General features: G+C 40.4%; 1 protein-coding gene across 6 annotated transcripts in view; it reads right to left on the bottom strand.

Moving 5' to 3' along the window:
• The window catches only part of TTC29 (tetratricopeptide repeat domain 29), a 364,566-nt gene that overhangs the window by 183,445 nt on the left and 155,893 nt on the right, over nucleotides 1-25,228 (bottom strand). For all 6 annotated transcript variants that reach the window (XM_059722003.1, XM_059721998.1, XM_059721999.1 and 3 more), the window contains one exon: nucleotides 5,733-5,956. In XM_059722003.1, coding sequence (XP_059577986.1) covers nucleotides 5,733-5,956 — 224 coding nt within the window. The remainder of the gene's footprint in view (nucleotides 1-5,732; nucleotides 5,957-25,228) is intronic.

The raw sequence follows: 25,228 nt of genomic DNA, 5'->3' as shown, positions 1-25,228 counted from the left end.
CATCTTTCTGGATCTGATGCTCCCTTCATAGACTGCTTCAGTAGATAAAACTTTAGTAGATCATCTCTGAAGTAGAAAATGATAGGTGTACCAAGCAAAAGTTCTGAGAAGTTGCCCAGAGAGACAAAATATCTACCATTTAAGAAATAATTCCATCACACAAAAACACAGCTTGAAGCAAGAGACTTTACACTCAAACATTAGGTTAAAAAAAGGCACTCTGGCGTACAGTAGTAGTCAAAAAGCAAGCAATTTTAAGCAAAGTTGGGATGGCCAAGAGAAGAGAATTTTGTCACAAATCTAAACTCACTAACATAATATCTACAAATTCAGTCAATGGAGTAAGCAGGAAGACATTATCCACTTCCCTGTCATTGACCCAAACAGCAAAAAAGAGAGACCAAGTCAATCTGTCCTTGAGTACAGTAGCACAAGGATAAAGACGACACAAGTGCTGCTCAGTAGGGCTGTGCAAAGCTTCGGTCCCTGATTCGGTTTGGAGATTCGGCCTGATTTGGTGGCTGAATCTCCGAATCGAATCAGCGGACCCTTTAATCTCTCCAAATCGAATTGGAACCTTCTGAATCAATTTGGAGAAATTCAGAAAGATTCAGAGATTTGGACATAGTTTCATAGTTTCTAGGGTTGGAAGGGACCTGAACAGATCATCAAGTCTGACCCCCCTGCCTTGGGCAGGAACAAGTGCTGGGATCATAATACCCAAGCCAGATATCTATCCAACCTCCTCTTGAAGACCCCCAAGGTAGGGGAGCCCGTTCCAACCTCCCTTGGGAGCCCATTCCAGAGCCTGGCAGTCCTAACTGTAAAGTAATGCCTCCTGATATCAAACCTGAACCTACTCGCAATCAATTTGTGGCTGTTATTCCTTGTTATCCCAGGTGGTGCCTGGGAGAACAGAGCCTCACTTATTTTCTGCTGGTCCCCCCTGGTGAGTTTATAGATGGCCACCAGATCCCCTCTGTCTTCTCTTGTGGAGGCTGAATAGATTCAGACCCTTTAGTCTATCTTTGTAGGGCCTGGCCTGCTGCCTCCTGACCATGCGAGTGGCCCTCCTCTGGACCCTCTCAAGGTTAGCCACATCTCTCTTGAAGTGCAGCGCCCGGAACTGGATGCAGTACTCCAACTGCGGCCTGACCAGTGCCACATACAGGGGAAGGACCACCTCCCTGGACCTGCTTGTGATGCATCTGTAGATGCAGTTAGCCTTACTGACCGCGTCCTCACATTGGCAGCTTATGTCCATCCTGGAGTCAGCAATGACTCCAAGATTCTTTTCAGCCACTGTGTTGATGAGAAGGGTGTTCCCCAGCCTATAGCTATGTTGTAGGTTCCTTCTCCCTAGATGCAGTACCTTGCACTTGTCTGTGCTGAATTCCATTCTATTCTCATCCTCCCACCTCTGTAACCTAGATCTAGATCTAGTTCTAGTTGGATTCTGAGGCAGCTTTAAATGTTTTTTCTACATACCTCTAGGTAGCAGGGGCTTGTGAATGCTGTGATGCTGGGGTGCATGGAGTGTCCCACAGAAGCACGGGGGGCTTCCCAGCGCGATTGGCAGCAGACCCAGAAGTGGACCAGAAGCATTTCAGATCCACTTCCGGGTCCACCGGGGAGCATGCTGGGGGCACCCCTGTGCCCTCCCTGGCTCGGTGACTGGTGCCTCCTGGATCTAGGGGGGCACCTGGGGCCCCCCTGCAGCCAATCGCTGAACCGAGGGGGCACAGAGCAGCTGCCCAGCATGCTCCCCTGGCAGACCCAGAAGTACTTCCAGTCCACTTTCAGGTTTTCTGCCAAGCATGTAGAGGGCCCCCCCTGCACTTCTGTGGGATGCTCCATGACCCCCAGCATTGCAGTGTTCACGAGCTGCACCTGCTACCTCAAGGTATGTAGAAAAAACATTTAAAACTGTGTCTATGTCTGAATCGCTGATTCTCCGAACCAGCTTCGAATCTTCAGATTCAGATTCAGCCAAGTCGAATCAGGGACAGCGATCTGAATCAATTAATTGAATCTCTATCTCTGATTCGGGCCAAATCCAAATCAAATAGGGCCTGCTTCGCACACCCCTACTGCTCAGCAGACACTGCTAGGCAAAAGATCTTGCACACATAAGGAATGTGTGCAATCAGATCCATATAGATTCAAAGGTAATATTTAATGCTTCTGCACCAGGCAAAATGTTATATTTTGGGAAATGGCTGAGTGGTTTGGCACCTGTTGCACACCCAAAAATGAGACATTCCTCTGAATAAGATTCTCAGTAATCCCATACATATGCTCAGGGTATGGACAAATGAGGAAATTATCCTGAGTTAAGGAAGAAGGGGACTTACTGCATATCAGCATATCAGCTGTTCTGCAGGGACCTTTTTGTGTTTGTCCATGTATTCTATGGTAAATAGGAGCTAAAACAGCAGTAACATAGCTCTGTTCCATTCAAAGCTAACTTGCCCTGATACAGCTTTCACTTACTGGGTGGTCACACCAAACAGTTTTCATGGATCTGTTGATACATGGTAAATTCCACCTGCCCTCTCCTTCCCTTTTAACATGATATAATTTATCCATCTGTTCACACCTTCAGAATATACCTACAGCTTCTCATAAAATGCCTCTCACTCTCAAACTACAATGACTAGATATTGGTAGTATTTGAAGAATTTATCTTACACCTGATAACTCAAGGACTAAACTTAGTTGCCAGGCTGAAATACAATTGTGTCCAGTTACATCCCACCCAAAGACATGTCCTACCAGCCTTGTTTCCCACTGGTTGGATGCCCTCTCCATTCCTAGATGATCTTAGTCTCCCACTGTCTGAGTATAAAGCTCCCAGTTCATATTTCTCCTGCACATAAACATTAAATAAATGAATTAATTAATCAATCCAAAATTGCAATTCTGAAAATTCACACTTAGCTGCTTCCTAATTCCTGAAGCAGCTAAATGCTAGAGGCCCCTCAGTGTTTGACTTACAGGTCCCTAGATGTCCACAGTTTTGCCTCTATATGGGTGCATCTATACATCACCCTATGGTGACATAGCAATGTGCTGCATCACTACGTGGTGCGCTACGGCGATATAGCAATCACATGTATCTACATGTGATTGTCAGGTATGTCACTGTAGCAGTGAAATCTAACCATGCACCACATGCACGGTGCAATAACCACCTGTACTGCACTATGCTTTAATACTTCCAAGAAGAAGTATGAAAGCACAGCACCATATCAACGTCACTGTACGATGATGTGTAGACATGCCCTGTATGTCCAAAAGTACTTCTGTTTTGATAGGCTGACCAGCTCAGCATCTAGCTCATACCTAAGCCCACTTACTAACTAGATGTCTCTCCACTTCATCTGTTTGAAGGACTCAGTCCAGTAGCTATTCTCACTGTATATCACACACAATTAAAAGAGTGGGCTTTTCACAAAATACAGTTGCAGTGCCCACTGCTTTTTAAAATGCAGGTGAGAAAGAATAAGGATGAAGTAGTGTGTGGTGTTTCCATCATAAAATAGTTTAGGGTTTAGAGCTGCTATCCAAGTAGAAAGAATCTTCCATTCCTGTCATTGCTCTAAGGACCGTTACTATAAACTACAGGAACACTAGTGAAGAAATCCCTGGGTTCTGGTAACCACTATCTACAGCCATGCCCCTTTTTACTATCTGTTTCTGGCCCAGTAAATCTTGAATTCTTTTCTACACACTGGCTTCACTTTAACAGGGAGTTGGGAAACAGATCTGAATCATCAGAAGGGAGAGAATTAAATATAGTCTTCTACTTTCTGGGCAAGTGGTCTAACTACCCAAGTATTAGGGAAGCCTAGGGAACCAACACCTACTCCTCCTTTAGCCTTATTTAAAAAGAAAAGCCCTGTAAAGAGTCATTAGCTCTTTGAAATAAATTAGATGTAGGTGCCCACCTTCAGGAGGAGTTTCTGGGCTGCAGATCACAACTAGGCTGAGACACCTGTTTATAGGCATGAAGGAGCTGCCTCAGAAAAGGATAGGATTTAATATACAACCCTGTCCTTGGTTTTTCCAATCAGCTAGCTATATGTGGCTGCATAGGCAGCTCCCTCTCAGGGTATTTTGGATCTCATTAGGAAGTACCTAATACTGTTGTGACCATATCCTATTAGGAAAGAGTCAAGTCTTACATTCTGGAGATTGACATCAGCAGAGCTTTTGCTGCACAATCTGATTTCATCCAAAATACTGTAAGCAACTTGGTTATTGCAATATTTCTATCACAGCTTAAGGCACAGGCCTGAAATCTCATAGGAAAGCTTATTACTGTAAGATCTCAAACTATTTTCAAAACTAAAAGCTTCATAATTCTTCAGGTCTGAGCTATGAAAAAGGGAAATGATCTCCCAAGTACCAATGTGCCATATACCTATTCTTTCTTCATGCATATTACTGAAGACATTTTTGTGATGTCAGCAAACTGTAACTTATTTGACCAAAAAAATTCTTTACATTGCTAAGAGAAAAAATAAGTTAGTACCTTCTTCTAAATCTTTGTGATGGTGTCCTGTCTTCAGATGTACCAGCACAGAGTAATTGTATTAGCAAAATGACTGAATTATCTGTAGCTAACTAGCTTCAGTGTCTGTAACACTTGAGTTTCACCCCATGCCCAACGTCAATTAACTCAAGCTAAAAACACCACCTAAAAGGTCTGTTTGGTGCGCATGGAAACTGAATAAGAAGCAAAACTTGAAGTACACCTTCAGATAATATGGTGAAGCCCTCAGTCATAGGTACAGGCCAGGTACAAAAGCTATTTCTTTTATTCCTACAAACAAGAGGGTCATTCCTCCAGGATTTAGCTCCGTGCCAGGACAGTTCATTAACTCTTTCTTTTCTTGGTCTGGAGCAGGGTTTCTCAGCTTGAATTACAATTAATTCAATATAAATATAGTGGTCAATAATTTTCAACTTAAAAAGAAAAAACATTTGAATTACAGGAGAACAATGATATTTATAAACATTTTTGACTGCTTCTTGCTTAAAATAAAAAGTTTATTATATCTAAATCTGAAACAAGTTGCAGTTCAAAACCTTAGGTTTTCTACCCTAACAACAACAATTTATTTCATGATTTACTGTTTATGGTAAAAGGGCATAATAAATAGAATACCTTAGTAAATTCATTTTAGGAAGTAGAGAAAATATCATACAGTAATTCAGAGTTATGTCTTCACAAGTGACATATTATATCTATGTATCATGTTTTACCTGACATGTTCACCAACCAATTTTAATGTAAAATTCTAAATTCAATCATATTTAGCAGAACCCACATGTTATGAAATCAGTATTATAGCAAGGCAATCGCACGAAACAATATTTTAGAAAGTACAAACACAACTTTTTAGGGGGAAAAATGAAATAAGGAAATTATGAATAAGATTATAATTGAGATGTTCTCAAGACTAGAAATATATCACAAGGTTTCTAGTTACATCATGACACGCTTTAGATTTTCTTTCCCATTCTATTTCACAGAACCTCTCACTATATCTGTAGCATTGCAATCCCTATCATTTATTCTATAAATACAGCTTAGTTGACTAAGGCTGAAATGTGCTAAGAAGCAGTAATGTTTCAAATTCATACATGAAACAATTTGAAATCTTCCCTCAGGCACTCAGTGCTGCAGCTCCTGCTGCTATGCTACCCACAATTCCCCCATTTACCTGCTCGTTGGGCTGCCTCAGCCCTGGTCAGGAAGTGGTGAAGCTGATCCAGCTTATCAGGCTGCTCCTCCAGGGACTTTTGCTGCCATATGGCTGACCCAGGCCCTGCAGCCTCCCTCAAGGCATTCCACTTCTGTATCAGAGTGAAGAGCTCCGAGAAGGATTTGTGATAACCCTGTTGCAGCATGTCTATGCAGATGTTTTTCTTGTATGAATTCCTGTAACTGGGAATAAGAAAGCCTGATTTTAATCCTTTAAATCTGTATTGTGTTCTTCACCCTCCCAAGTAAGTAGAGATACTACAATGGTTTTCAAGAAGACACTTCTGAAACCACAAAAAAAAAGGCGTAGGGTGGGGAGGGGGGGCTGATATATTATTTTTAGCACTTAATTTTACAGAACATTTTTCAACTAGTTTCTATAGCAGAGAAGCAAATGAAGCTACACAGGGACTGCTTCCTCTTTATTGGAACAGTGTTATAATTATATTAGTGTTCGTCAACTGAGATCAGGCAGGAAGGTCAATTGAGTTAATCAAGATAGGGAAAAAGCCAGGATGCTGGCATTCATTCATTGAAACACAACAGACAGTTTACTTAAAAGCACTGTGCAGGGGAAAATGAAGCATATTCTGCATGACAAAACAATGTATATGGTAAATAGTTTTGCTGGAGGTTAAAGTAGTTTGGTTTAAAACGTCTAACAAATACTGTGTCAGACACACAATAATTACATATTACTTTGCCTCTATTCATATCTGACTTCAGCTGGGACTAGTTTACTGCAACAGGAGTTTGATAATTTCACCCTGATTTTAAAAGCAAATGACATGTCCACAGAGATACAATGATGAATTTATATCAAAGTTATTCAACTGATAAACATGGGTAAGAGATACATATTCAAAAGAAATGCTTAATTAAATATTTTCAAAAGGTAATACATTTTTGGAGGCCTTATTTATGGAAGTAATCCAACTATTTCTTTCAGCTGGCATGAAACAATCCTAAACCCTCATTCTGAAAACCCATAAGCCCCATGGGACTGCTTGCATCACTAAGGACTTGTTCTAGAGCCAAAGGTTTGTAGCACAGGGTGCCGAGTATGAGAAAAAAAATTACTGAAATGATATATCTAAATGTCTTAATTTTATTTTGTATTGTGTCATTTAGGCTTCCAAACAGGTTCATATTTTTTTCTAACATTTATTTACTACTAAATTATCAGACCTTAAAAAAGAACAACAGACTACAGAGAACAGAGACTATTTACTGTACTATATTTAGCAAATCTGGATGACTGCCATGCTAAACAGTTTAATACACAGAATAATAAATCTAGCCTGGGAAAGTATACTGCAGTTCTTTTCCAGTTCTATATGAATAAAAATTATATAAACCCCTTTTAACTAGGTGTCAGTGGAATGGCTGAATTTTAATATAAGTTTTAAGTGGTAATGATCTGTGCTGTTTTAAACCCTTAATCAAGGTAACTATTTTTTCACTGATGCAAATGCATCAGATTCATTTCTGTTTTGATGGCAGAAATGAACACAAAATGATACAATTCAAGATACTATAAGAAGTTATTTGGCTGTAAACAATACTGGAGTTATTTTAAACATATCATTCAGTATTTTTAGTGCTAAGTATACATACAGGCAGGTACATGCATCCATGTACAGGAGAGAACGTAACCATTCTGCTCTTGCAAACAGGTAACATTTTTGTGGGAAAAGAAATGAGGAATAGTTTTAAAAATTGAAACCATCACAGCAATTTTAAATTTACCAGACTGTGCTGTCATTTTCCCAAACTGGATCATATAGTAGGCAAATGATTCACAATCTACAACTCCAAATTCCTGAAAAATATCATGCTCCTGAGAGAAAACATGCTTTTTGTTGTATTTATGGAAGTCATTTTGTTTGTTTTCAGCTACTATCTCACTCAGACAGGGGCTTAAGAGTAAATTAAAAAAATCTCACTAATTTCAATAGGAATAAGACAAACCTAAATTAATATAAGTAAATTCAGTGAAAGCTTAATACGTGTACATGATATGCATGGCATGCATGTATGTGAGATGAATACTGACAATTATTTACAAGTATAGCTAAAAGAAATAGCTAGCAAATAATACACAAAGTGTATCAGTGACTAATTAAAGCATTATTCAGTTCATTTTTTAGGTTTCAGAGGGCACATTTGAATACAATATCAGTATTTATAGAGAAGCATAAAATTGCACCAGCCACTTGTGCTAATCTCTTCGGATAAATGTATTTTACTCCTGGTCAAAGCATATTTTTCCAAATGTACTGTATCATTTACAAAATAATAAATTTACATGCAGAAAGAAATCAGTGTTATAACTACAATTTGTGTCACTAACTTCTACGAAATGACTATGTCAATTAACTAAGGAAACTACTCTATTAGCTTAAGGCAGGAGTGACCAACTTGTAGTTAACACAGTTCTTCTCAGGGGAAGATAATTGTATAACTGTATCAGCAGCAAGCCTGTCTACCATAACATATTTGAATTACAATATAATAAAAAGAACAATGGTAGCTCTTTGAAAGAAAGCAGATATAGGTGCCCAACTTCAGGAGGGAGTTTCTAGGCTGCAGATCCCAATTAGACTACGAAAGCTCTTTACAGGCATGAAGGAGCTCTTCAGAAAGGAGTAGGTAAAGATAAAGTTACACTTAAGATAGAGAACACTAAAAGGAGTAGTACAATACTTTTGCTCCTTTAAATTACTGGAATATATTTATATGCCACAAGTGACTTATCATGCATGCATTACAATGGCTTTATATTCATATTATGGGGATAAATGACATTAGTGTTCCCTAAGAGATAATTTGACACTTACTATTGAAATTGCTTCAATTATCAGCATGATTCCTGTTGAAAATGCCAGGATTCTTTTTCCCAGCATTAGAGGAAAGTGTTTCATTTTTTAATGTGGAAGAAGTGAATGCCAGGATGTAAACATCTGATTACATTTTGAAGGGAACTCAACATTTTAAGTTAACTCAAAGTCCTCATCAAAATTATTACCAAAAAGGTATTTCCTTATGTTATGGATGGCATAGGATGAAACTGAACTAAACATGTTCTAAATTAGTGAGCATTATTTAATTCCTAATACAATTTGATATAACATTTATTGTTCAGAATTTAACTGAGGGGTGGGGGGGGCGCTTTTGAACTTTTGCTTGATGATTTTGTTATTTTAATACATGATCTTATGCTGACTTTAGTGAGAATCTTACTGCACAGTAAAATGATATTAGTAAACTGTACATATAACTGTCTATATTCTGGCCACCCTAATTCTAGGTTTCCTATTAACACATGAAAAGTGGAAAAGATTAGCTTTGCATTCTATTAACATTTTTTTTAAATAGGTTTAATGGTCTCTGGGGGCATCTACTGGAAATCTGGTAGAACTGCAGTCAGATCTTGTCACTCAAGTAATTTTTACTGTTACAACATATTATTAGTAAACAAAAGAAAAACGCCAACACTGGTCAAATGCACTATGAACATAAAAGAGAACCAACCTCATAAACTGAATTGTAATGTACTTCATATACTGATTAAGTAAAGAGAACAGTCGGAACTGGTGAATATTTTATATGCTACATATTTGGGCAACCTGTTTTACTATGTTGACTTAGAATAGTATTAACATGTATTTTTATTTATCAGATAATATACAATCTACATATAATCACAATAATGGTAATCTTGAGATCAACATGGGATTTTCTTTCTTCACAAGTGAGAAAAGGAGACTGATAAAATCTTTCAGACATCCTTTTTAAAAACATGAATTTAAAGAACGTTTTATTAAATCTGGAACATAACTGTGGATTCAAAGTCATCTTTCAAATGAACAGAACTCTTTATTTTGCTTATAATATAATATAATATAATATTTCTTAAAAGCAAATTCTATTCACATGGACTTTATATGCTGAAAAACAAACTATATATACAGTAACTGTAGACCATATTGTAACTGTAATCCTAAAATGTTTAAAGTACAGTGTATGCTAATAGCAGCAGTGCCTTTTGAGTGTACAGATCAGTGTTTGTGTAGCTGTGTGATAATACATATGTGTGTGTGTGTGTGTGTATACACACACACACACACGTGTATATACACACACACATGTGCATATACACACATATGTGCATATACACGTGTGTGTATATGTGTGTGTGTGTGTGTGTGTATGTATTATCACATGGATGGTAACAGCTACACAAACACTGATCTGTACACTCAAAAGGCACTACTGCTATTAGCATACACTGTACTTTAAACATTTTAGGATTACAGTATAGTAAAAAAAAATTAGGATTACAGTATATATATATAGTTTGTTTTTCAGTATATAAAGTCCAACAGATGAAGGGCAGGATGTATAGCACATGTTCACTTGTCCTTATATGCTTAGATCTGGCTGCTGATGTTAATGGGTTGCTCACTTAGGATGAGCAAAACATGGGGCATTGGCATCCACCAGATGGATTTGAATGGAAATTCTGCTTCTAACTTGCTTTTATGACTGTTGAAATGTGGCATTTTATGGCCTTCAGGTCAATATTTTTTGTAAATTAGCAGATTACTTTGTATTGGTCATTTATTTTGCAGTTAAATTACGACAAAATTATGAGCTTGTCATCCACATGTGGTAGCAGCTATACAAATACTGATCTATACACTCAAAAGGCACTACTACTATTAGCATACGCTGTATTTTAAACAATTTAGGATTACAGTTACAGTCATGTTAACATTCTTGTATTATATAGAAAGTTATTTTATATGCTAAATAAACACAATACACTAGATAATTAAAAAAACCCAACAAAACAAAACCAAGAGATGCCTATATTAAGCAGGCTATGCTTAAATCCAAAGCTTGATACTTATCTGCTAAACTAGTGAGCCCCCAGAAGTAACTACACTGAAGTTAGGGAATTACAAGACTATTGCAAACTCAAGGCAAACGTGGAGTGAATACTCCAAATCATAACATTTCCCTTAATTTTCTATTGTACTTTTTTAATACATTAAGCATTACCCTCAGTTCAGGATAGCACCACCCCTAATATTTTTGCTTTAATTTCACATATCCTTGTTATAGAAGGTGTAAGATAGACCCCTTCGTATTTCTTTAACCCATTTTTGTTTATTGGTGCATTCTTAAGAGTCCAAAAGAACTACATTTGTATTAAAATAACCATACTAGGACTACAGTGTGGTACAGCTACTTCTTCTAGGCCTGATTCTTCACTCCCTTGAATTTCATGCAGTAAATTATATCTGTGAACATTGGGCATAAAATACAATTCTTGCTTGATACTATTTGAATATCAGCTCTAGTTTCTTTAGGTCTTTAGTTTTAATAAAATACAGCAAGAAAATGTCAGCTGGTAATTATTCTATGTAGTCTATGGCAGTTATTCTAATTCATAAAACATAGGATGCCATGCAGTAAGCAATGATAATATACAGGACACCAGAAAGGCATAGGTATAATGTTAATTTATCTCAGCATTAATTATTATAACCCTGAAAAGTTATATTAAAATAGCATTCTTAGACTTACCCTACATTTCTTTCTTTATCTGACAAGTCAAAGTTTAACAATAAATATAGTGGGTTATGATCCCAAAAATCACAAAAGCAAAATTAAGATATTTTTGCTTGAGATTTACTGAACAAACAGCATTCAACACCATGTACCTCTTTATAACCTGAATTACAAAAAAAAATCCAAAAATGATCTTAAATGTTTGCCTAGATAAATTTGAGAGGTTTGTCTAGATTTGACTCTATATACAAATACATACATAGCATATATAAGGAAAATGAGAAATCAAAAATGGCCTGCTAAAAATTGAAATATGTCTACATTAAGTAATAAGAATGTTATTAGGAAAATTATCAAATCTGAAAATCTAGCATCTATTAAATCCTTTGGGAATCCACTTAAAAAGGGGAAATTCCTATTATTTAATTATAGCCAGACCCTATAAACAAAGAATTCTGTAGCATATACTGGTGAGCTGGTCCTAAAAATAAAAGGTTACACTTATTTGCAGTGCATTTTTGAAGATGAAAAGCACTTATATTTGATATAAGCATTTAATCATAAACACTGAAACAGTAGAATTATTGCAGTAATTTAGTTTGACTGCTTAGCCATATGTCTATATATACAACTGAAATATTTCACTAACTGAACAACTACCTGAGCTTATGTTGCTTAAAGTAAGGTCAGACTGGTAAAATACCATGCGCGTACATACACCCTCTTGGGTTACATCATGATTGACCACTCATTTCAGCTCCAACCCTAGGTGAGTTTCTAACTTTAAACAGTTGAGTAGTCCACTGACTTCAGACAGGTTACTCACATATGTAAAGCAAAACATATCTTAACTGGACTGAAAATTTAAAGAGCTGGTGTACCCTCCACATATTGGCTTGATGCTTGAACTAGTTCTGAACTCTATAGCTGAAAGGCACTGCTGCCTTTATCCTTGTTTAAAAACTGTCTGCTTAAATACTGTCTTAAATGAAATAGTCACTGGAAAGTTATACTTCAAATTGTATAGTATACTAATATTCATTAAACAGCAGATTTGAAAACACAGTAAATGCCATTAATTAAACAAGGTACGCTTAACTTCCAAAGCAGATACTTTTGGTCAACAAGGCTGAGAATTAGATGTTATCATAAGGGGGGGTTTCCTCCAATTATTAAAATATATAAAGCTGAAGTATCCTAATGGAAGAAGTATGAATTCTTGAAACCCAAACCTTCAGATGCTTTAAAATGAAGACACTACTCAACAAGCAAGGAGAGAGAGAGAGAATGGAAAATTGAAAAAATATGTTTATGAAACTGTGCATGTAACTAAAGATCATGACATTTATTTGGAATTAACTCCAATAACAGTGTAGATTTCTTGATGTAAAAAAAACAACAATTTTTGTTGGAGCAATTTATTCAAACTTATTAAGCAGGAAAGGCAAAACTGAAATATACCAGATAATAAGTATATAAGCATTCGGGGACAATAATTTTCAGTGTCGTAATATAGAATCAGTTATCTGTTGTCTTCTATACTGTTTGTAGGCAAGCTTTTTTAGCTGAATTGTACAATCCAATATGGTTTAGTAATTTTTCAGTGAGGATTCAGTAATGAGCATATATATATCTGCCTTTTGTTTAAAGGCAGTCTGCCACTTTAATATTGCAGAAATAGAAGAATGAATCAGTCATCAAATGGAAAAGCATGAAGCAGAAGACTTGTTTTCACTACTGTAATAATTATGAATCATCACTAATATAGGCAATACAAATATATATTTAGAAATGCATTCTGGTATGTTATATCTTAAATATAAATGCTGTAAAACAATAATATTAAAAATAATTATTATATGATCATACTAAAATATTCTTTGTGAACTACAACACACATCCTTACCTAATATTTCAGGCACTGTGAGAAAAAAGTATTATTCTTCACCATTTTTTTTAAATGGCAAGTAGGAATTCTCTATAGCTCACATTCTTTCTAAAATTTAATACCCATTAACCTGAAGTAATTCCAAACAATGGTGGAGTTTCTACATTTTTTTCCACAGACTGTCGCTTATTAACATGCAGTGTTTTTTAATTCTTTTCTTTTAATTAATACTTGATCAAGTGAACTAAATGCAAGGCTCTGAGCCAGCAATTTCCACAATGCAATCCCAGTTTTGACTCATGTTGTGCGGTTTTAGAAAAGTAATTTAACCTCTCTGTAGCTTTCTCTTACTATGCGTGAAATTACATTTGAGATAGAGATAGTGATAATCAGTGGCCTAACATACCTTATCAGACCACATCTATGGATTAATATGAAGTACTGTGTAAATGTTAAGTATCATCACATTGTTACAATTAAATCCATATCCCCTATCTGTTTATAATAGTATCTCTCAAGTAGACACAGTCCCTGTGCCCAGGTATTCATAGTCTAAGGACAAATAGATGAGACAGAGATTAATAGAAAGCAAAAACTGACAGGATTTTATACAAATCAAAAAGATTCACTGAGAATTATTAGACGGTCCCAAATGCATCAAGGCAAATTAAATTGTCTTTTTGCATTTCATGCTCTTTTTGAATGTAGTATATCTATGCTTTACCTTTGCATACTGTTTCAAAAATAGAAGTCAGTTGTGTATAGCTTGTGTGTTATTTTCAATACTAAATATTGTTGAACTATTAAGAAATGAAAGCACTAGAAAGCTATAAGACCAAACTTAGCAAAAACAACAAGTTACATAAAAAAGAAAAACTTCAGCTCACTGTGTTCTTTTTTATTAAAGTATGTCATGTATTTTATCTTTGCAAGAGTTTGATGAGTTTTTGCAAGTAAAATTCTGTTTCCTCTACACTCGCTAATAGTCATGAGAATCTGTAGTTTGCACCTTACCATTAAAAATGTATTGTATTTTTTGAAATTATTCACCCCGCCTTTTATCCAGATCATGTCTTTGAAAGGAGGAAGTAGATAATAAATGGAATAATTCATGATTTCCCATTAAATATGAAACTTTCTTTTGCAGAGTTTAGAAAATGAAGTTCTACATAATGTACAGAAGTTGATTAGAACTTTTTTAACCTTTTCAAGAAAAACCTTTCACATTACACAAATGCATAGAGAAGTTTCTTCAGGAAAGGCAAAAATCATTCACCCCCACCCCAGTTTTCTTCTTTAGATCATCTCCTAATTACACTAAATTATATGTATGCCAAGCCTGAAATTCAGAGATCTCAATCATTTGACCAAGAATGCGACTCTCTAAGTATTAAATTATCTTTTGGAAAGTTATTTAATAAACATTGAATCCTGGTCATGACAAATAAGATTATTAGGAATGATTCAAACATGGAAAAATACATATTTAAGTAATAGTGTGAAAACAATAGTAAAGACATTTTTAAAATATGCTCTAACTCAGTGTGTACCTTGTGTCGTTTCCCTCTCCCAAAATAGTACATCTGCAGAGAACTTCAGACGAAGTGCTTAAATTTTGTTTCTTTTGTTATGAAAGGAAAGATTTCTTTTAAATGATTTTCCCTTTCCCATTAAATGAATTTTAAATTAAAAATATGAAGCATAAGTAGCCATGAAAAATGCAAAAGAAGTCATACAAGAGACCCACAATTTCCTCAGTGTCACAGGACCCAAAAGGGGTTGCAGGAGGCAGCTCACTAGGTCACACATAAAGGCTGGCAGCAGTGAAACCTTGCAGTAGAAGCCTGAGCAGGGGAAGGAAGGTGAAGTTTACTCTGTTGCCTTTTATTGATGTGCCCAGCTTCTTTAACACAGCCTCTGGTTCAAGAGAAAAGATGTAGCTTGAAGCAGTGCACCACTGGAGCTGAGCATGGTGTTGTCAAGGGCCAGATTAACCAAAAGCAAAAAGGGAGAAAAGAAGAGGCTGTAATCACCCTTAAGTGCCCCAACTGCCAATTAGCTGATCCTATTACCCAAACCTTGGCATCCTTCCTTCATTTTCCACGAGTAGCATCCTTCCTTTATTTTCTTCTGCTGTTGCCACCCATATAACACACCTCAGATTTCTATTCCCCTTCAACAATTTACATTCATACAGCAATACCAAAAACATCTGCCTGATCAATGGCAGTTGCTCCCCTACAGACTCCCTAACACTATAAAAATAGTTTTAGAATATGTATTGAACTGACTAGGCAAAGGTAGCAAAGGAATATCTTCTCTTTGCTGCTCTGCAGCTTTTCTTCTTTCCTAAGATCCTCACTTGATGTCCCAGGTCAGTCTTTAATTCCCCCGTCCCGAACCCTTGCTTGTGCCTGGCCCCCTCACACCTCTGCCCCATGCACGCCCCCTGTGCAGCCTCAGGCTTCCCTTCTCCCTCTGCCTCTGCTCTCCCCTCTTGCCCCTCCCCCCAGCCTTTGCACCTCCCTTTCCCTCCCTCAATCTCTGATTCACTCTATATCCCTAGCCCAGACTCTGCTGCCCTCTTCCCACTCCCTCTGCAGCCTCTATTCCCCCTCCTGGCCTTCCTCCAACGTCTGCTGCCCCCCCCCCCACCTCCAGGCTCTGCTCTCCTTCCTGCCCCTCTCCCAGCCTCTGTTTGCTTCTGCCTTCTTCCTTTTCCCCTAGCCTCTGCTCCCCTTTGTCCCCCAGCTTCTGCTCCTCCTTTCCATCCTGCCTGTGTCCTTGTTCTAGCCTGGGGCAAGGAACAAGGCCTCAGCCCCAACCTAGCCCCTGCAGCAGCTGTGTGGACTACACACTGCTGCTACAGGGTCAGACTGGGACCATGCTCAGTGCCCCAGGCTACAATGTGGATGGAGCTTGCTGGCAGGGAGCAAGGGTAAGGTGGGAAGGGAGAGGGGTAGGCAGGGAAGGAGAGGCTGCGTAGCGGGAGGGCATGGGGGGTAGAGGCTCCAGGACAGAGATGGCAGGATGCAGAGGTAGTAGGGAGAGCAGAGCAGGCAGCAGCTAGGTCTACGGCTACAGCCCCAGCCCCAGCCCCAGGTAAGAGCTGGAGCCCAAGCCATAGCAGCTGCCTTCCCTCACCAACCTCTTGTACTCGATTTAGTTTAAAGGGTGGGCTTTAAACTAGGCTCGCCGGGGGGAGGGGAAGATGAGGGCGGGGGAAGCTGTGGACCACCAAACCATGTGGCACCCACAAGGACAGCCCAGCCTGAAGAAAGAGAACATTGGGAACCTGCAAGACGCAGGGCGGCCAGCACTACAGCATAGGTAAGAAACGAGAAGGTAAGAAATAAGGGGCTCCTTGGGACTCGGAGCGGGGCGGGCAGCAAAGGCACCTGTCGCAGGGCTCAAGTGCCTATATACTAATGCTAGGAGCATGGGAAACAAGCAGGATGAACTAGCGCTCCTGCTTGCACAAAACACCTACAACTTAGCAGGGCTAATGGAAACCTGGTGGGATTTGTCCCGTGACTGGGTGGTACATATTGAGGGTTATAGATTGTACAGAAAGGACAGGGTGGGGAAAAAAGGGGGAGGGGTTGCGTTCTATGTCAATGAGCAATATACATCAACCCTCATCAAGACGGAATCCAAGGACGAGGAAGTAGAAGGATTGTGGGTTAGGCTACATGGGGGGCAAGGAGAAAGGGATTTGGTGGTAGGGGTCTGCTACAAACCCCTACATCAAGGGGAAGAAATAGATGCGGGGCTCCTGAGGCAGCTCTCAGAGACCATAAAAGCTAAAGAGGCGTGTGTGGGCCGGGAGCGGTCCGAGGCCCTCGGGGGCGTGCGGCGGGCTGTGGCCAGCAGCCCGGACACGCCGGGTCGGGGAATGCAGGCCGGCGGGCTAGAATTAGGCACGGACGCTTAGCGGTTGATTTAAGATTATTTTACTTACACCGAAGATGGTCACGGTGCAGGCAGGAAAACTTGCTTGAGTTGCGGTTACAGACAGAAGAGAGGCAGACTAGAGTTCCTTCCACGCAAACCTTCTAGCCCAATCCGGTTGAAGGCTCTAAACCGCGAGCCCGTCGTGTCAACCGAAGAAAATAACTCAAAGCAGAGAGCTCTGAATACACTCACACGAAGTTTGCTAGGCTCCGTGGAACTTGCACGCAGGGAAGGGGTTCGTCGAGGGATCGTTCGGCGATGGGGAGAGGCCAGAGGTTGATCAGACCCCTGTAGCCTTCTTGAGCTACACACTGGGTCCGATAGGCTCCGCAGCGCTTAGAGATCTTCACGAGATGTGCAGTTCTCCTCCTCCAGATGGTTGTGGAGTCCTCCAACTTGGACGGAAACCGCTCAAGCCTCTTATACGGCTAGCAAGCCAATCGCTAGCCGCCACATGGGAATAATTTAGAACTGGCCAATAGTGGGGAACAAATTTGCATGCGAATGGCGGGAACTCCTTGCACCGTGCATTTCTCTTTTGCAACCTAGAAATGCACCCTGCAAAGAAAGCTACAAGTGGCGGGAAATAATTTAGCAGTGCTGAAGCACACACACATCAAATCACACCCTTGGGTTCTGACAAGGCTGTAGTCATGGGGGACCTAAACTACCCAGACATCTGCTGGGAGACACAGACAGAAAAGTCCCACCGCTCACACAGGTTTCTAACCTGTGTACAGGACCTCCACCTGACACAGGAGGTACACGGTCCCACTAGGGGGAATGCCATACTGGATCTGGTATTGGCAACAGGGGATGACATGGTAGGGGACCTACAGATTGGTAGCCATCTGGGGGACAGTGATCACCTAATAATAGAATTCACCATAAGACGTCGAGTGGGTAAGGTAACTAGTAGGGTGAAAGTACTAGACTTTAGGAAAGCTGATTTAAATGAACTCAGGCGATTAGTCAAGGACGCACTGCAGAGTAGGAGTTTTGAAATGATGGGAGCCCAAGAAGGGTGGCTGTGCCTTAAGGAAATGATCCTTTGGGCACAAAGCGAGATGATCCCCATGCGGGGTAAAAGAGGGAAAGGGGCCAGGAGGCTTCCCTGGCTGACCGCAGAAATCTAGGGCAGCCTAAGGGCCAAAAGGGGAGCACATAAAAAGTGGAAACAGGGAGAGATCACCAAAGACGAATATACCTCCTCTGCTCGTGCTTCTAGGGAGGCAGTTAGACAGGCCAAAGCTACCATGGAGCTGAGGATGGCATCCCAAGTAAAGGACAACAAGAAATTGTTTTTTAGATATATAGGGAGTAAAAGGAAGGCCCAGGGAGGAATAGGACCCCTGCTAAATGGGCAGAAACAATTGGTGACGGACAGGGGGGACAAGGCTGAACTCCTCAATGAGTTCTTTGCCTCAGTGTTCCTTAGTGAGGGGCACGACAAGTCTCTCATTGGGATTGAAGAGAGGCAGCAGCAAGGCACCAGACTTCCATGCGTAGACCCTGAGATGGTGCAGAGTCACTTGGAAGAACTGGATGCCTTTAAGTCGGCAGGCCCAGATGAGCTCCATCCGAGGGTGCTGAAGGCACTGGCCAACATCATTGCAGAGCCACTGGCGGGAATATTCCAATGCTCGTGGCGCACGGGCCAAGTCCCGGAGGACTGGAAAAGGGCCAATGTGGTCCCCATTTTCAAGAAGGTGAGGAAGGAGGACCTGGGCAACTATAGGCCAGTCAGTCTCACCTCCATCCTTGGCAAAGTCTTTGAAAAAATTATCAAGGCTCACATATGCGAGAGCCCAGCAGGACAAATTATGCTGAGGGGAAACCAGCACGGGTTCATGGCAGGCAGATCGTGCCTGATCAATCTAGTTTCTTTTTATGACCAGGTTACGAAACGCCTGGACACAAGAGGAGGGGTGGATGTTGTATACTTAGACTTCAGGAAGGCCTTCGATAAGGTATCCCACCCCATACTGGTGAACAAATAAAGAGGCTGTGACCTGGATGACTACACAGTCCGGTGGGTGGCGAATTGGCAGAGGGTCGCGGTGGATGGGTCGGCTTCGACCTGGAAGGGTGTGGGCAGTGGGGTCCCGCAGGGCTCGGCCCTTGGACCAATCCTCTTTAATGTCTTCATCAGTGACTTGGACGAGGGAGTGAAATGTACTCTGTCCAAGTTTGCAGATGACACAAAGCTATGGGGAGAAGTAGACATGCGGGAGGGCAGGAAACAGCTGCAAGCAGACCTGGACAGGTTAGACAAGTGGGCAAAAAACAACAGAATGCAGTTCAACAAGGAGAAATGCAAAGTGCTGCACCTAGGGAGGAAATATGTCCAGCACACCTACAGCCTAGGGAATGACCTGCTGGGTGGCATGGAAGTGGAAAGGGATCTTGGAGTCCTAGTGGACTCCAAGATGAACATGAGTCGGCAGTGTGACGAAGCCATCAGAAAAGCCAATGGCACTTTATCGTGTATCAGCAGATGCATGATGAATAGGTCCAAGGAGGTGATACTTCCCCTCTATCGGGCGCTGGTCAGACCGCAGTTGGAGTACTGCGTGCAATTCTGGGCGCCACAATTCAAGAGGGATGCGGATAACCTGGAGAGGGTCCAGAGAAGGGCCACTCATATGGTTAAGGGCCTGCAGACCAAGCCCTACGAGGAGAGACTAGAGAAACTGGACCTTTTCAGCCTCCGCAAGAGAAGGTTGAGAGGCAACCTTGTGGCTGCCTATAAGTTCATCACGGGGGCACAGAAGGGAATTGGTGAGTATTTCTTCACCAAGGCACCCCAGGGGGTTACAAGAAATAATGGCCACAAGCTAGCAGACAGCAGATTTAGATTGGACATTAGGAGGAACTTCTTCATGGTCCGAGTGGCCAAGGTCTGGAACGGGCTCCCAAGGGAGGTGGTGCTCTCCCCTACCCTGGGAGTCTTCAAGAGGAGGTTAGATAACCATCTAGCTGGGGTCATCTAGACCCAGCACTCTTTCCTGCCTATGCAGGGGGTCGGACTCGATGATCTATTGAGGTCCCTTCCGACCCTAACATCTATGCATCTATCTATGATTCTAAGATGAGAGCCTTTCCCCACCCTCCCCCCATTTAACATGGGTGGGGAAACCCCGCATCTTAGAATGAGTAAATATGGTAGCTACAGAACCATACCTAAATGGATTAACATCCTAGACCAATGATCCTCAACCAGGGTGATGCCAAAATCCTTTTAAGGGTATTGTGGGCTGCTGCTCAATGTTTGCACTATTAGGCATGTAAACACTTACACATGATTCATAAGATATGCCTGGGGAGTTGAAATAGGAATCCACAGTGTCAAGAACAGAACATTCTGACCTGTTGTGGTCTTTCTGAGTCTTTGCAACAGAATAATTGTTCTATTATTTTCCATAGTCAAAAAAGAATGAGCTAAAGCTGAGAGCTGACATTTCCCAAAGGATCTCCTGAGTCTAACAAGATTGGGAATCACTTTCCCAGCAGGATTTCTCCCAGTGTCTTCAACACTTGTGATCTGATGACAGGATGATCTCTTGGCTAACTGTCTATGCAATTCTTGTCATAAGGTCGTCCCTTACCCTAGGCCAGATCTGTCCAGCTGGTGGCCTGTTGGCTAGTCTGTAGACTTGTTGAGATGGCTGCTGGAGCCACTGCACTGGTACAGTTTGCTCCGCCAGGAACTCTGGAGTGAACACCGGTGCCAGTGCTTGCTCCCCCCGTCCCTTTGCCTGCCACCAAATTGGGGGTCTTTGGTCACTACTGGCAATTAAAACTGGTGGCAGGAGAAAAGGTGGGAAGCAAGCGGTAGAGGTGTTCAGCCACTGGGTCCTAGAGTCACTCTGATGCACTGCTCTGGAAACCATACTGATAAGATACCACCAGAGGTGTGTTGTCCAGTCTCTGAGAATCCCTGCAGTCTGGATCCAGCCTGTGGGGCCAAGTGATTTGGATGCCTCTTTCCTAGATCATTCAGGGCAAGCTGCCTATAACCAACAAGCATGGTGACAATCCTGGAGACTGGCTTACAGAGGGATGTCTCTACTTCTGCAAGAGAAATGCAGGGTATGCTTATACTGATACACTTGAAGCTACATATAATGGGCTCATGTGATAATCAGAAAATGGTGTGACATGGGGTGGAGGGTTAATTCTTCTAGCTATTCTGCTAGTGCTATGCCATTAGCACCTCTGAAACTGACCAGGTTCTGTCAGTTTCAAGCTAATAGAGGCAAGGCACTGAGAAACAATGTAAGAAGCTTAATGAGGTGCAAATACTTGAAGAGAGACTGATCATCACACAACCCTGAGTAATAATGTAATGAGTTTTTATAAGGGGAGAAAAGCTGCTGTTCCTACAGGAATTAGCAGTCATGATTAAACTAAGCAGTAAGTTCAATATTGAAATCAACAGGATTTCATACATTGTATCATACAGGATCTCAGGTATTAGGACATGATTTAAATGCTTTATCCTTGGGTGTCCTAAGTAGTTACTATTTTATTTAGGGTTAAATTTTAAATTACCCAGTCCTTGTAGCCTGCACCAAATCTTTCCACATTGTGTTTATTTATGAAGCAAGGCCCTTAGAAGGAAGGCATCCAGGCATTCAGAAGCCCTGCTTTGGAGGTTCATTACATACCGTGACCTCCTTGACTGAGAGAGGCATTTCTCATAGCTTTCACATGATTCATGCTGAGCTTGTGACTACATTATCCCTGAGGAGATCAACTTTTCTGACATTTGTTAGGTGAAGATCTTTAACATAGCTATGATGTGATCTATTAATGGATTTGTGGATCAAAACCAAGGTTTGAACTATCAGCAAAAGGAATCAGTGAAAGAACCACAGCACAAGTTTATAACAGCCTAAATCATGAAAGAGGAGAGAAGCTGTATTTTGCTAGAGAGGAACCCTTGCTTTTTTTTCAAATAGTTGGCTACAGACACAAGAGGAAATGATCTTGAAAAGATAGACAATCATCATGTCTCAACATTATTAGACATCTTTTTCTAATTATCAACATACTCCCTTCCACTTACATAATACTGACCTATATCATAACCACATTCATTAAGATTAAGAAAAAAAAAATCCTCACTTCCCTACTATATGAGCAAGATTATGGCAAACATGCTTTTTAAGGAATTGTTTTCATTTTCGTAAAGTATTTGTGCATGGTTCAAGGTCAGGCATATAACAGAAGACTGTTTCTCCATAATGCTTTTTTAAAATCATTTAGCAAAAGGAGAGAACCACAGGCATTCCCTTATTCATAGACCACTAAAATTTTAGTTGTCCAGAGTGTGCTGACAAATAAAGTAGGAAAAACTTTTAGGAAAATTTGAAGGATTTTGAAGGATTTATTTTTATGGAATAAACTTATGAAGAGTAATTACACAATGCATATAAGATCATTATACTGCTCAAATATGCATTGTCAAATTTAAAAAAGCTATTAAACAGATTAACCTTCTTATGTGTTACTAGAAACATGCAAGAAAAGTGATTCTTAACTTTTTCTGTTCCAGAACCCATCTTCAAGTCTTTTCATTCTATTTATTTGTGACCCCCCCCCCCCCCCCCCAATTACCAATGTGGAAAAAGTAAGTAAGATTGTGACAGCATCTAGATTGAGACCCCATGTATTAGAACAGGGCTGTCATACTTTTAAGTAGCTAGGGCCCCATGCCCTGTAGGTTGCACCAGCATGAAACATGAGTCTCCCAAGCTGCACCATGCATTTGGGTTACCTCCTCTCTCTACCATTGGCCCAGACACAGGCATCCCCAAACTCATCTTCAGCTCTTCTGCTGCACATCTACCCAGGCTGCAAGCTTTCCAGGCATGTCAAGCTGCACCACCCCACCCCACTCCACTCCAGGGGCAAGACAGGAACTGGAAGCAGGAGGAGGAAAGGGAGCTCAGGACTACAGGCTGCTGTAGCCAGAGTGGTGGAGGAAGCAGCATCTGGGGCTCCTGGCATCATACAGTAATGGAGCAATTACTATATTAATCCCATCATGAATAGCAATATGCCACGTGATCATCAAGTTTATGGCACCATAAAATAGCAACCTAGCCACAAAGATGTTTCACAAAATATGTGGAACATCATTATGGCTGGTTTGTATGGTGCCAAAATGTGGGTTGCCCCATTATGCTGACAATCAGGACTTGACCAGTCCCTAGTCTGGAGCCTGGATGAGGGCACTAACCAGGTCCTGATGCTGACACGATTGTCAGCATTAGGATGCAGGCTTGTTGAGTTGTTGCAACAGTTGTTAACTTTGTGTATTTTTAGTATTAATTAATAATCTAAGGTAAGAATAATCAACACGATCTTTTAAAAGATGTTGCTCATATAGTATATGAACAAAGATACATATGGCGTTTCAGTTGTAATCCATAAAGAAGCTTTGATAACTTTGATGAATAGCACATTATGAAGCACTATGAAAACTTACAAATAGCACCTCACTGGCACCAAAGGTATTGAAGGACAGATGGTACATTTTTACTTCATTGTGGATTGACCTGTTTTTGACTGTCTCACTGCCTCAACACATTTTGTATTTAGGAGTGATCTAAAAAAAATCTTACAGAAATCTCTATGATGGCTGACAGTTGATCGAATCAAACTTAGAATCTACCCAGATGCACCAGTTTACCTAAGGTCATACTTGTTTCATATCTGATCACAGAGAAGATATTTTCATGCCTAGTAATGGCTTGTGCAGTATTTCCTCCTGGGCAGTGCAGGGAAGCAAGCCTTGCTCCCTTAGTAGGGAAAGCCAGTTTCCCATCACTGTAGCTATAGTTCACCATAACAAGTTTTCCTGTCTCTCCATATTAAAAGGGTAATCATAGGTGAACATGTTTCTTCCCATACACATTCCCTGTATTCTGTCTTCATTCCCTCCGCACAATGAAAACATATTAGCTTTACTTCATTCAAGCTTGTCTATTCCCACAGCATGTGGAGGGAAAGATTTGTCCTTCATATGCTTGTATCACAACTATTAAATAAAGGGCAGCATAGAGTTGTGCTGCCTCTGCAGAAGACCAGGGACTAGACTACTTCTTCACTGAGGAAAAAGGAGAAGTAACTCATACCAGCTCTTATATTTGGCATCGTTTTCTCCATCAGTCATGCTGGCCCAGCCACGCTGTCTTGTATGCTGAGGAAATGGATTCAAGGTTCCACTTACTATCAATTCCAGCTCACTGACTCTGCTCCAGTTGTCATGTGACTAGAATTAGCCCCATCTCTTGCACTGTGATGCATGACAAACAACTCATATAAAGGAGCAAAAAGGGCAATTTAAATCTCTTAATTCCTTAATCAATGTGTAGAGGGTCATAATCTGTTACATGATTTGGATCCATTTGTATTTGCCTTCCAGAAGAGTCCCTCTTAAGAAGTCCACAGAAAGAAAAGAATAAGTTTGTTTTAACACAGAATGCTTTCCTAGCACATCATACCAAGTTACATTAGAATCTTTTCTGTTGATACTTCAGGGAGCTTTCACAATTATTAAATCTATCATATTGCCATAGCAATGGTAAGTAGAGGTGCCAGGCTTGAATTATTATAAAAGAAAGAGGGCTAGGGCTGGCAAGGTATTCTTTGTTAGGATCTCAGGACTTATTTAACTTACCCCTTTGGTCAAAAATAGCCTGAATCTGGTGACCTTCAAGATATGCTGTAAGAAAAATCTACGTAATAGAGTTTTTAGAGATAGTTGAAGGACTATTCCTGGAATAGTGAAGGGGAGAAACAAGATTTTTAGTATGTGGCTGGCTGGTCGAGTTCCTGTCTGACTGATTGATTGTTTTAGTGCTGCTGGGGCTATGTTGCAATATTAATTGTTAAGGTGCCTAGAGCCCTTGTATAGGCATATTTTTATTATTTAAATATTGAAATAAATAAATCATTCCATTTTAGCTATCAGTTATTCAGATTTGTTATGATTCCTTCATTAATTTTGATGGAGCCAAACC

This window comes from Alligator mississippiensis, chromosome 2 (assembly GCF_030867095.1).
Source record: "Alligator mississippiensis isolate rAllMis1 chromosome 2, rAllMis1, whole genome shotgun sequence".
NCBI classification, from domain to species: domain Eukaryota; kingdom Metazoa; phylum Chordata; order Crocodylia; family Alligatoridae; genus Alligator; species Alligator mississippiensis.
Note: the sequence above shows the minus strand (reverse complement) of the source record. Positions and strands in the feature narration are given on the sequence as shown.